We start from the raw sequence: 13,111 nt of genomic DNA on the forward strand, positions 1-13,111 counted from the left end.
AAATTTATGATTCCCATCGCCGATGCCACGGACAGTCACGGACTTTGCGGCTCGAAAGCAATCGGGAAAAAGGGTAAACCAGAGCAGCCGTTGCCAGATTGTGGGACGAAGAAAAATCTCATCAACCTAAACCACCGAGCAAGGTGGAAGGATGTGGTTTTTGTTCAACTCTCTTGATTGTGAGTCTGTGTGTCCAATCTGGCAACAATCTAGTAGCAGGAAAAAATGGGTCACAGTTGGTCGCATGCAGGATTTGTCCACAAGGAAGGCTTTTATGTATGGCTTGTCTGTTTAAATTGTCAAAGCAGATGCTTGTTTTTTTACTAGGTTTTAACTGTTTGAAACTCCTTCATCACGTACAAATTTACTGACCATCGAAAGGTGTACCCTGTCCTGCTCAGCGAATGGGAATCTTGATTCCTTACACAAAGTTAGTATGTACTATAGCAATTAGCGCAATTATATCTTACATTCTTTAACTGTACAAGTTATATTTTACCCACAACAAGTGTGATTCATGTTAGAACCGGTGTGACAATTCGTCCTCGGTTTCATCCACCTTTTTGTGGTCATCATCGACCTTCCCGTTGGCCAGCGGATTTAGCGAGCGCTGGCGAATGTGTTCCATGAAGGCAGGATTGACACTTTCCTGGAAAACGGCGATCGGTGTTTGTCACGAATCTTGTTTTGTTTTTTTTTTCAAACCCAACCCCTTCCGGTGAGACACCTACCTTCTTCGTTGTCGCAAACAGGTCCTTATCCATGTCCCGGAAGTCCGAAACGTCCGATTGGAGGCTGTGGATGAGAAAGTTATGATGGTGGCTTTCGTTTCTAGTATCTGCCACGAAAAGACTTACCTTAGGTCGTCGTCGTACACACCACCGCCACCCATCCGGGCGAACTCATTATCGTTCAGCACCGGGTTGGAGCCCTCGATCGAGAAGATGTTGGTGGTGGGTACATTGCGCGTGGGTTTACCGTTCAGATCGGATGCGATGGAACCAAAGTCTGTCGCCGACAGCGCCTTCAGCTGCCGGTTAAGGCTGCGGATCTTGACGAAGAACGCGCCGAACAGAATGACGCACAGCAGGGCCAGAGCAGCCGCAACCACGATCAGGATGGTTTGCAGCGTGTCATCAGCTTCGGTAATGTCCTCAGGTGTCGGAGGTACGTCTTGTAGGTAAAGGTCGCTAGAGCGCAGTGAAGCCTTCAGCTCGGTCACGAAGGTGCGGTTGGAAGAGCGCTGTTGGACCACCGTCGCTTCCACTGCCTGGTTGTCTAGGATGAAGTGGGTTCGCACGTCGGTCAGTGCGGTGCTAGAACCGGTCTGTCGTCCCTCCAAGCTCTGGTCGATATCGTCAATGTTGCACTCCATGTCGTACGACGCGGATAACTGCTTGGCCAACTGCGGAAGAATGAAGACAGATATGACGGATCACACGGCTTATTAACTGATATCCTAATAAACATACTCGCTGCTTATTATGCTAGTCAAAATTCATTTTCTAATCCAATGTATTGTTGTGAACCAACAATAGGGAATTAATGCTTCATGATATTTGGGAACACCGTTGTAGAAATTGCACACTTTTGTCTTACAGGTGTAATCGCATCTTTGCGTCAGAATCAGTTTTGGTAAATTCCGTTTGATGTTACACATATTGATTCGACCACCTTGGGTGTCTCTACTTACAAAGTCCCGTACGGCCGGTTTGTCAATCTCTTCGACACTGTTTAAAAACACGAAAGTCACCCGGTTCGACTCGGACACGATGTAGACCTTGGCCGGAACCGTATCGTTGTGCGTGTCGTCCCGATCGAATGCGATCAAGGTGAACTGGTAGTAGCCCTTCTGGTTCGGTTGCACCTTAATCGTCAGTGTCAGTTCACCGCTGTCCGGATCCAGTCGGAAGGGTAGATCTCCAACGATCAGGTTCTCGCCGACCGCTTCTATCGACTCTGGTACCACCTCGTACCGGATCACCTCATCCTCGTCCGGATCCTCGGCATACACCCGGAACAGTGGCTTCTGCACGCGGTCGTTCGTAGTGATACCGGCCGCGTAGAACCGCTGCTGGAACACCGGCGGGTTGTCGTTGACGTCGTTCACCTTAATGCGCACGATCAGCAGAGCCGTAGACGAATCGACGATGGTGGCCGGCGGACCGTTCTCGTTGTTTGTCGCCACGATGCGCAGCTCGTGGGACGGAATTTCCTCTCGGTCCAGTAGGACCGCCAACCGCAGCACGTTATTGACGGGGTCAAGGGCAAATAGGTGACTGGCGTTGCCATACGTTCCTGCAAGAGAATACCACGGTGGATAAGTTGTGCACGATGGTAATCCTTTAATTATGGGGTTCGAATAGGCTACTTACTATCGATGAAGTAGAATACATTTGTTTGAGCACCCTCAGGTAGACCGACGTTCTTCGGATCGACGGCTAACGGTAGCTGACGACGCTCATCTCGGCCTTCTTCATTCTCTGTAGAATGTAGAAGAAGTTAATGCAAGTTAATTGCCTTCAACACCCTCATAGACATGTGCTACAATTTGATTATTATCAAACATTGGTCACACAGCCCATGGTCGCTATTACAAACAATTATGTAAATTAATTTGTGTTCCTAATTTACACTTACATAATGATATAAATCAAATCAATAGCAATCATAATAAATTGATAACTAATTTAATAACAGATAATAGAAAAATTCAATTATTATAGAATTTAAAAAATCTTGAATTTAATTTCAATCCTTTTGGGATGCTGAAACCCCTCATTAAGCCGTTTTATCGGAATGGAACAATGGAACATGGGATGTTGGCAACTAGTTTCAGTCAGTTTTTGAATTTCGCGGCCCAGAAATGAAGCACTATTGTTGCAGGAATGAAGCACTATTGTTGCATTTGCAAAAAAAATGCAGTATTCAGCTGATTTAATATGATGTGCCGTAATAGGACACCGTTAAGCAGTTAATAGGAACAGGACCTAACTTTCCATCAGTATACGGTATTCCTGATATTTGGTAGCCTGTGAAATGCTGTTTACCATTACCTGTAAAATCGGTATTGAATGTCGGTTCCTGGAAGGCCGGTTCACCGGACATGTCGACGAACACGATGTAAATGGGTACCTCCGACTGTTTTTCGCCACCGTCCCTAGCGATAACCGTGACCTAAAAGAGCAGCCAACACGAGAAGGATCATTAGTTTGGGCGGTCGTATTACATATGCTGAAATACTGCTGGTGCGAAGCTTTACGTACGCTGTAGTTTTTGGGATACGGCATCACGGCAAGCGCATTCTCCAGGACCAGCTGTCCCGTTTTCTGATCAACTTTATCCACCCGGAACACTTCGTGGTCTTTTTCATCATCTGAAATGTAAAAACTGGGTTACAATTATGATGGTTTAGAAAAACCACTCATTAAGGTGAATTATGAGCGGATTTTCGTGTCGTGTCCCATCAGTGCTAGGTTGTTCTTTACCGTTGGTGCTTCTAAGCGAAAAGGTGACATCGCCGAAAATCCCCCCATCGTCATCGATGGCGATGAAGTTCTGGATCGTTGAGCCATTCGTGTCGTTCAGTGGACGTCCGTTGTATAGTGATTCGTACCTTAAATGGATAAAATATGATATATTTTCTCGTACACACAGTGCGAAGAGTGCTCCCACAACCGGGCTTACTTCAATCGCAATTGGGTATTTCGGGTAGGATAGCTAATAGCGGGAGTGTTGTAGTTATACGGATTGACGCGCAATTCGTAATCCCGCGTTCTACAGTTGTTTACGGGTGGTTCAGGAAGTTCTAAGACTGGCTTGTACTCACTGCCACGATCGCATGCCTAAAGGATAAAAAAGATATACCAGAATTTGTGCCATATTTTCGTAATCGATTCTAATTTAATCTTGGAAGCCTTACCTCGATTGTTAGTGTTCTAGTGCCATAGAAACCTTTTAAGTCTACGCCTACTCTTAGTGTAGCATTGTATTCGTTGGTATTTTCCAGGTCAAATAACGACACCTCTTGCTCTGAAAGAAGTTAATGCACGCAGTGCAAATCTTGGAAATCAATTGTGAAATGTTAAGATTATCCTGTTGAGGCTACTATGTACCAGGAAGCATCTGCTGAATGCGGTAGATAATTTTAGCATTCGGAGTAAGTCTGTCGTCTAGGTCGACTGCAACGAAATCCGCCTTGATGACAAAGCCCTGCTTCGCGTCCTCCGAAATCTCAGTTTCATCAGCAGTGAGTGCGGGCAGCTCTGGGTAGTGGTCGTTGATATCCAGCAGGGTAAGGTAAATGTTCGTTTCGTTACGATTTTGAACTGTTTTCGAAAAGTGACAGATTTTCAGAAGTGATATTTTGCATAACCCGGAAGATCTTCCTTACCGTCATACCCGCCCGCATTGTCCACCATTACCACATTGATCATGATGCTCTCCAAGCCGGCGTCCCGATCAAGGGGCTCGTTGTTTTCCTTTACGGAAACCAGCCCGGTGCTGCCGGACACCTCGAAGTATCGCTGCAGCTGCGGGAAGTTTCGGTAGTTAATCTCGTACGACACGGTGTGGTACGGTGTATCCCGATCCTGGTCTTTTCCCTCCACCTGCAGAATCGGTGTCGCGGATTTTATTTTCTCGAACTTGTACACCCGACCGTCGTCCGGGAAGGATTCGTGGTACGGTACTTTGTTGTTCGTATCGATCAGGACGATTTCGAAGACATGACTGGTATTCCACTTCCAGTCGGCTATAGTTATATTCTGAAGCACCACATCCGTCGGTGGTGTGTCGCAGTCAATTTTCCTATCGGCCGCCACTCGGATGATGCCGGTCTGGTCGATCTCCATCCAGCCTTCATGGGCGGGATTCATGGGTCTGTCGGAGAGGTATGTTTTTGTACAGAAAATGTCTATCAAAACCTGCGCTGGCTTGAACTTACACCATAGAGTACGTGATTTCATTGTTTCCCGGGCCGTCGATGTCGTAGGCTATGATATTACCGATGTTAACACCCTGCTCGGACTGCTCCTTGACCGATCGTACCACCGTCAGCGTACCTTCGTCGAACACTGGTGCATTGTCGTTTTCATCGTCGATCTGTATTGCTACCACTGCCACGGCATCGTTGGGCATGATCGTTTGATTCCGATCGACCAGCCGAATCGTTAAGAACAGCGTGTCGTACATCTCGTGGTCCACTTGGCGGGTAAATTCCGGGTTCACTCGTATGGTTCCGATCGTCCGCTGGCGACCGAACTTTTCTTCGCCAATGTAGAAACAGCTAAAAGTAAAAAGGATACAACAGACATCGAAAATGTATGCAAAGTAAATAGTTAGTTCCCCAAAGAGTTTTGCGGTATGGCAATACTTTTCATAGGTTTCCGGTGCAGCACGGATGCCACTCTTCGTGCCATAGCTGCTGGACCAGACGATGATAAACTGCAGGTCTGCTTCCGTGTCCGGATCGGTACCGATGATTTCGGCCACGTCTGTCTCTCCGATGAGGACCGCACTATCCGCCACCGAGTTCTCCGCTATATGCAACGAGCCGCGTGGCTACAAAAAGAACGCACAAGAAACTTTAATGTTAGTTTGATAGAGAAAAGAATGAAGAAGTCGGAGAGATGTCAACAGGATTCTCTCTTTCTTATCACTAGGAATTTAATCATAAGGTAAACTTGAGGCTGATCAGTCATCGAATAGCAATAATGTGTTGTAAATATCTAGTGTAAAGACTCCTGTCATCAATGGTCTAGAATATTGGCCAAACCTTTATAACTGTTGCTTACCAGCGTAATTTGAGGGGGCTTGTTATTGACGTCGATTACCATCACGATCATCTGCGCAAAGATCGGATGTAGTGGTTCGTTCTTATCCGTCTGTAGCTGATCGACGGCCTGCAGCTGCACAATCACCTCCTCAGCAATGTCATAGTCGAAGATATTGTCCACTTTTGTGCGAATCTCGAATGGATAGCTCGGCAAACCCGATTCGTCCACTACCTTATCCAGCGCGATCACCTGCAGGTTCGATGATAAGCGACCCAGGACCGTCAACAGTATTCCATCATCGATGTCACGATCGGTTACGGTAACCTTCGTAAGCAGCTCGTTTGCCCCTATCGTTTCGAGGATGCTGGTCTCATAATCAACCTTGTCGAATTTTGGAACCTCATCGTTCCAGTTCCGCAGGTTAATAGTAATAGGCTGGGTGCGAACGTGCGTTGGCTCGATTGGTTCGTGAGCGGTGACGTGAAGTAGGAAACTTTGTCGGACCGGAATTTCGTAGTCCAGCTTTAGCGGATTGAGGATGTTGATAGTGAACGTTCCCCGCTGGTAGCCACTCGACGGGATGATGGTAAACGAGTCCGTAAGGACCTGGTCCGCATCCCCCACCGTTTCCCAGAGTTCCACCTCGTACCGTGCGTGCTCCCCAAGATCGCGATCCTCGATGACGAACTGCTCGAACGCCAGCTCCATGACGGTGTTCTCCCAGAATTCCAGCTCGATCGGTTTCACGTCGATCTCCGGATAGCAATCGTTCTTGTCCTCTAGAATGATTGCACTGTCGATGGTGGTACTGAACGAATTATTGTGGCACTTGTACGCCGTTATCTGCATGTGAGGAATAAATGCTTCCTTAGAATTACTTAGTTATGGTCGAAAAACGGATATATGCCTACCGTGAACGGATACAACTCGTTCTCTTCAGTGTCTCGGTCGATCGGATGCACGACGAGCTCCCCGGTCGTTTCCCCAATTTCAAAGTACTTTTGGTCTATAGGAAACAGAAGGGAAAGAGAAAGGTCGATTACACTAAACCTATCACCGTCATGCCAATACAAGAGACGCATGTATGCAGAAGCGGATCAATCCATTCCGGGGCCCCAAGCGGTTGGATAATCGGGGCCCTCCAGACATTTCCATTGCTCAAAATGTTTCTATAGCTATGGCCAAAATTGGACTTATATTTTAGAACAGCTTGCAATCCTTTGTACATATTTTCAACATATTGTCTCCATGATTTGTCGATAGGTAAAAATTCTTCAAATCTTTTCGTTATTACCCATGACTTCGTCACATATCTTAAATACTAATTCGAAGAATCTAAAATAAATTTTCGCATTTTTTTTTTTGGCACAATTTGATTATTTGATGAAATCAGATGTCAAATCTTCATTATCTGGTTTTTTAAATCGCCCTCAAATTGTTAAATCTTTTTATACATTTAACAGCGAATATAAAAGGGTAATAATCCATTTTGCTGGTGGACCGTAAATTGAGAGCATTTTAAGTCAAACGGACATTATTAGATGAGAAAGAAGATTCATGAAAACATATTCTGCCAAGGCTTTAAGTGAAAATTATCTGTAATAACTTTGATCAAAGTATGTATACCACTGCGAGAATAAATAAAATCGGTAGTTGCTTTTGCGATCTGAGGATTTCATCACGGGGCCCCCTTAAGCTCGGGGCCCCCCGCGGCCGCTCAGTCCGCTCATAGGTAGATCCGCCTCTGCATGTATGCATGGGAAACTTACGAGACGAGTTGGCCGTCTTCAGCTCGTAGCAGATGGGTTTGTTCAGCTCCGTATCGCCATCGATGGCTGTGACCGTGGTACTAAAGTCTTCCTTCTCCATAATGCGTTGTGTGGCAAAGGGCCGAATGAACCGTGGCGGACGGCTTTCAACGTTGCGCACCTTCACGATGGTGTTCATCTTGAACGAATGCGTCTTGTCCAGATCGTACACGGTGGTGATAAAGTTAAACAGGGCCCTCATCTCGTAGTTCAGCGCTTCCAGCACCCTAACGGGCCGAAAAAGGGATAAGCAGGTAAGTGGTAACTATTTTACATGTTAGTTCAAAGTAATAATATTTGTTATTGAAACTTGCATGTTCTTTTTTAATGTAGGAATAGGAATGTTAATCTTTGAGGAATCAAAAAGTCTTGCTAACATCTTATTTTTACTGCTACTGTACACTAATTCTTTCATTGAAATGCCACACTAAATATGGGTTCATCGAGATTCTTGGTCATGTTTAAATTGAAATCCTGGGTCTGGAATTTTCCCAGCTTGGCCAACATTTGGTTCATAAGAATTCAACTTTAAACCGGAGCCTCTCGAATATACTTTTCAAATTTAACGCACTATAAGTTATTAAATCAACAATCAAGAAAATATGATTCTATTTGTTGGGCTTAACATATCTACAGCATACAAGAACTTAGCATTCCAAAATGGTTCTTTACTAGAGGAATACTTCTGAACCACTTGACTTGGCGCTTGGCTTGGCTTCAATTCGCATCTCCCAAACGAAGGAAGGTCACAACTTTTTGTTTACCACATTTCCAGCTAGTGCGATGGAAACATGCGTTCAAACCATGTGCCAACCGAGATTCGATCAAACAAGGGCGCGCGTGAGTCAATGGTAACGCCAATGACTATCTCAAAATGACGTTCGAGTGTACTTATCTCACGGGCCGGTACACAAAACGACAGAGAAAAATTCCCAGCTATCTGGAGATTGGTCTGTCAACATCAATTCGCTATCTTCCGTCGGAAAGTTCGATGCTTTTACCGGTGCCCGATACTCACCGGAGATTGTACAGTCGGTTGTAGGCGGCTTCGGCTGGCGTCTGGTTGGACGGATCGAAGCGAAAGTGGACACCGGCCCCGCTCGCATCGTCTATCTCGAACGTCAGCTCGTTCGTGCTGGAGTTGCGAATGCCGTTCTCCTCGAACCCGTCCGCATGGTACACGCTGAACAGACAGTCCGAGACGAAGCTCGAGCGCAGCTCCTCGATCTCGCAGTTATTCACGCTCGCCATGATCGGCTCGTTGTCGAGGATGTTCACGAGGTGCACCGCGATGGTGTACGGGTCCCGCGAGTCTTCGATCGACATCAGGATCAGCTGGTACCGCTGCGCCGGTACCTCGTAGTCCTGCGTGCGGCCGATGGTGATGCGCCAGCGATCAGTGTCCTTTTCCAGCGTCGCGCCGAGGCTGGCCGGAGCCAAGCTGATGGTTGGCGTTGCCGTGCCTGCGAAAGGATCGAAGTGGCTCGAAAGTGTTGACGGTCCACCTGAAGGTCATACCGGCCGGCTTACCCTGGTAATTGATGTAGACCAGCACGTACCCGGGTTGCTTCTCCTCGAGCATCCACACGTCTAGCTGCTTTATGTTTTCCTGGTACGCCCCGAGCGAGATGTCCTCGTTATTTCCCGCCTCGAACATTGGCACGCCCCACTGGGCGGCACAGTGGGTCGTCAGGAGAACTACCCCGAGCAGCATAGGCCACTATAGCAAAGAGCATAAAATCAACAGACTTTGATGAACGAGGAACCAATGAGCAGTTTCTGGTCTACCAATTTTAGAATACATTAACGTTATTCTGTTATGTGATTAAGATGCATCGCTAAACGTTACTATAAATTTTACACTTCGCCTAAATCTCTTATTTGCAAAGTACTACAATTTTATAATATTTGAACCATAACAACGGTTGTTTTATTCCAAAATTGGATTAATCAACCTGGTAAAAAAATCAGGAAAAAGGAGTGTTTGTAAACACCTCATGTTCACTTCTTATGTTTTTTTTACCCAATTGGGATACCCTTTTGGGCGTAAGCCATTCCAGGAAGCGAAACCACCAAACAAACGCACCGGGCCGCGTGCGGTTTCATCAATCAACATTCAGCGTGACACCTGACATCGAAATTATGGGTCGTTTGTGGCGTTCTGTCAAGATACACTCCTGTAGTGTCATGTAAACGAGCCGCAAGTGGGTCTTTCTTTCAGTCTCGCTGCTTGGCTGTTTGCGAAATGACGCCTGCAAAAATGCACTTCGTCTTCGTCTTCGCCGTGACGCGGGCGGAAGCGAACAATCGTAAAGATAGCTGTCAATGGCGACCGACGGTGGTGTCGATAAGGGCTGCGCATTTATCAGCAGCCCCAATCCGAAGTGTCCCTCCTACGACCGGATTAGTCACCCGGATCTCTGTTTGCGACGATTGTCCACCAACGACCAACGGTTCAATTATTTCTTTGAAGTCCGATTTCCGTCAATCGGTTGTTATATTGGAATATCTGTTTTTACTTTTCTTTTCGTTCAATTTAAGCATTAAATGCCGTTCACTAGGGTTTGATTTCAATTAATTTGTTGCCGTGGGAGATATTTTTTCGAATCAATTACAGTAGTGCACATTGAGTTGATCATTTTTCCATCCAAAAATCGCCTCCACTATATCGAAATTAACTGCTACCACAATCGATGCGCAATTTTCAGCCTATTTTTATTCATTCACGTCTTTTCTGCATATGACTTTTTCATTTTTTAAGTGCTACCCACACAAAGATACACACACACACACACCACGTCTATGTAAAAAACCACCAATCAAATTACCATCACTGAATCGTATGGCCTTGAATATGCCATTTTTTTCACTTTTCCTTCTACCCTTCACCCGGGTGTTTCCACTGTGGCAACGCTTCCGTATCACTGACGGTGGTAATGAATGAATCGCACGGAACGGAAACAGTTTTCACGCGCTTTTCCGGCGGTTCGATGAAGCGTGCACCTGCAGCGGGCCGGTTTCCGATGGCAACTGCCGCGAATGGTCACTCGATTGGCATCGATAGTGGCCCACAAGCAATAGATAACCTGGTGCATGATAACAGCTGCCAATTGCTCTCCTCTATTCACGGAACAAGCCCGAGTGCGGCCGATAAGATAACCCCGGGGGGAACCAGCTTTCATGGGCTCGTGCTGACCGTGATGCTGATGGGTTGGGGGAAGTGAGCGCCACAGCTTCAACATATCGATCAACAACGCGCCGATCAGTTTCTTTCCATAATAAGAGCGTCCTTTACTGCTTTGGTTTTCTTTTTAAATTAGATAAAATCAACATAACTTTTCAAAGCTGTAAGATCTTAAGGAATTCATTTTTATTTTATTTTATTTATTGAGGTATTGCCAAAGAATTTACATTGCCAATTTTTTTCTTTTGGTACGTTGGGAGCTGTTTTTTAAAATTGTTTATAACTTCTTAGCTATATTTTTTCTAAAAAAATTGAAATAAAATTTTTTAGTTCAAATTCAAATCCCGGTTGTCAAAACTCATCGCATTCCTCCTCGCATTTGACCTAGAAGGCAATTTAGTAACTTTTTGCATCAATTTAAATGCACAAATTTTTATTTTTCGTTCGTTTTTAAATTGATTTGGTTTTAAATCATTTTATGAAAAATATAACAACTGTACATTTATGCGTTTGGATCTCTGTTTTCAATCGTTGATTCTACTTGTCATGGTTAAAAACAATCTCCAACAATGTAGCGTACATAAGTAAATGATTGAGCATCGTCATTTATGCAGCGATTCAATTTTAACATTCCAATTATCTTTCATTGTTTTGTGTATGACATGCGTTTCATGGCAATAATCATGTACAAAGTGAATCGTATATGAAGAACAGAAGGTGGCGACGTACCGTAATTTATACTCGTTGGCTTTCCAAATGTATGGCACGCAAAACGTTATGCTTCTCTACTCCTACCGTATTTTATCGCAAGCCATACACATGTTTCATACGCTTATACACATTCTTCAACCATCCTGTAACTTTTCCTGTAAAATGTCTTATAGCTTTGCCTCTCCTATTCATGTCTTAGCTCCCGGCCATTAATCACATCTGTCTTCGAAGTACCTCATCTTCTACGGCATCAGATGATTTGGAAAAGCATTGCTGCATCGCTACAATGTGCGATGCAACGAGCGTGAAAATCCACAAAGTGATTTCCAATCCCTTCACAGCACGAACTAAATGGACTAATTAAATGTCGACGGTTTGCGTTTCCGGTCGGAATACAGAAGGGGCGGAGGAGGATCTTTATCGTAACTGATGATGGAATTTGCCTATAATCGTTTTAACCGCGAATACATCGCGCTTCACATGTGTTGCTGCATGTAATTGTTGAAAATAGCTTATGACTAACCTATTCTATCGTCTCATACTAAAATCCATCTTAATTTCCTATTTGATGAGGGCTCACGCTCGTCCCAAACTTCAGCTAATGATATAAGTAACTATGCTGCAAGTGAAAACAACGTTACAAGCCCTAGTTTCATACACTTTCCGCCAGAGAAGGGCAAGTTTTCTGCTCGTATCCGTCGCAGACGGAACCCGACATTATCACAACTTTCTGATTACCATGCAATCATACGAAAACACAACTCCTCCGCCCGCAACCGTAGGCAAACTTTTGTGCCCTGCTTAGTGTTCGATTGAAAGAACGATGATTGAGCATCAAGAAAGCCGGAAACGGAAAGTTTCTCCCATGGGAGTTGTTTGTTTCCCGAAATAAACGTCATCCACTGAAGCTTACTTAAGCGACCCGAGGGGGTGTGAAAGTTCGAGATGTTTTAGTGATATGAATTGGTTTCCTTAACTATTAGAGAAGTTTATCGAAGCTAATGAAAAAAATAACGAAATTCACTTACGGGTTTAAAAATTGACTAACGCTAGGCAAATTTCTTCAAATTTGATTTTATCATTTAATTAAAATTGTTTTTCAATTCTGCGTTCCTCAAATCGCTAGTTCGCACAACTTGAAAACTAGCCGCTAGAGTATGGAGAGAAAGTCCACGTCGCTTGATCCATTGTCATCTTCCACCACAACTAACCACCGCCACTTTTTCCCGACGGGCAAGAAAAGTAAACCTTGTCACCGGAAGTTCCTGGTGCAAGAATTAATTGGATCTCATTATCTGATTATTAGATTTTGTCACAATTTTATGCACCCCGAAGCGCGGTTTAAAACAACTCAACGAAGGGAGTGAATATCGACGGAGCAGAAGAAAGTTTCCCGGTTTCTTTCTTTACCTTTTTTTTTGCTTTCTTGAGCACGCCAACATTCATCCTATTTTAATCTCGAACCCGACGAGTTTGCTTCCGTTCGTCGCCCTCGGAATCATGCATTCTCCGCAGTCTCAGTGAATTAATCTCAAGCATTCGATTAATTTGATTACGTTCACTCTTTGTCTTCGCCACTTGAAGTCTGCCATGCCGTCAGCGACGTGATGGATTGCCGGAACATCCTTCCT

At 44.9% G+C, this 13,111-nt stretch overlaps 2 protein-coding genes across 2 annotated transcripts in view; one reads left to right on the top strand and one right to left on the bottom strand.

Moving 5' to 3' along the window:
- LOC131260251 (mediator of RNA polymerase II transcription subunit 7) overlaps positions 1 to 13,111 on the top strand; it is a 137,690-nt gene that overhangs the window by 44,194 nt on the left and 80,385 nt on the right. The gene's annotated exons all lie outside the window — the stretch shown is intronic.
- LOC131260175 (protocadherin Fat 4-like) lies at positions 521 to 10,596 on the bottom strand. The gene is made up of 20 exons (XM_058261852.1): positions 10,414 to 10,596; positions 9,116 to 9,305; positions 8,604 to 9,048; positions 7,547 to 7,812; positions 6,689 to 6,783; positions 5,796 to 6,620; positions 5,375 to 5,562; positions 4,946 to 5,287; positions 4,394 to 4,881; positions 4,116 to 4,328; positions 3,923 to 4,032; positions 3,688 to 3,845; positions 3,489 to 3,616; positions 3,267 to 3,376; positions 3,057 to 3,177; positions 2,376 to 2,483; positions 1,694 to 2,298; positions 858 to 1,405; positions 732 to 795; positions 521 to 649 (listed from the first exon to the last, which is right to left on the bottom strand). The coding sequence occupies exons 1-20, from the start codon at positions 10,444 to 10,446 to the stop codon at positions 521 to 523; spliced, it is 5,166 nt and encodes a 1,721-aa protein (XP_058117835.1). The 5' UTR covers positions 10,447 to 10,596.

Source organism: Anopheles coustani, chromosome 3, assembly GCF_943734705.1.
Source record: "Anopheles coustani chromosome 3, idAnoCousDA_361_x.2, whole genome shotgun sequence".
NCBI lineage: Eukaryota > Metazoa > Arthropoda > Insecta > Diptera > Culicidae > Anopheles > Anopheles coustani.

Bases quoted from the DNA above. Each gene is read 5' to 3' on its own strand.
- LOC131260175 (XM_058261852.1), bottom strand. From the start codon at position 10,446: ATGGCATATTCAAGGCCATACGATTCAGTGATG. The intron at 4,882-4,945 runs GTAAGTTCAAGC...CCTCTCCGACAG, and splicing joins GAAATCACGTACTCTATGGT to ACCCATGAATCCCGCCCATG. The intron at 796-857 runs GTAAGTCTTTTC...TCTCATCCACAG, and splicing joins GTGTACGACGACGACCTAAG to CCTCCAATCGGACGTTTCGG.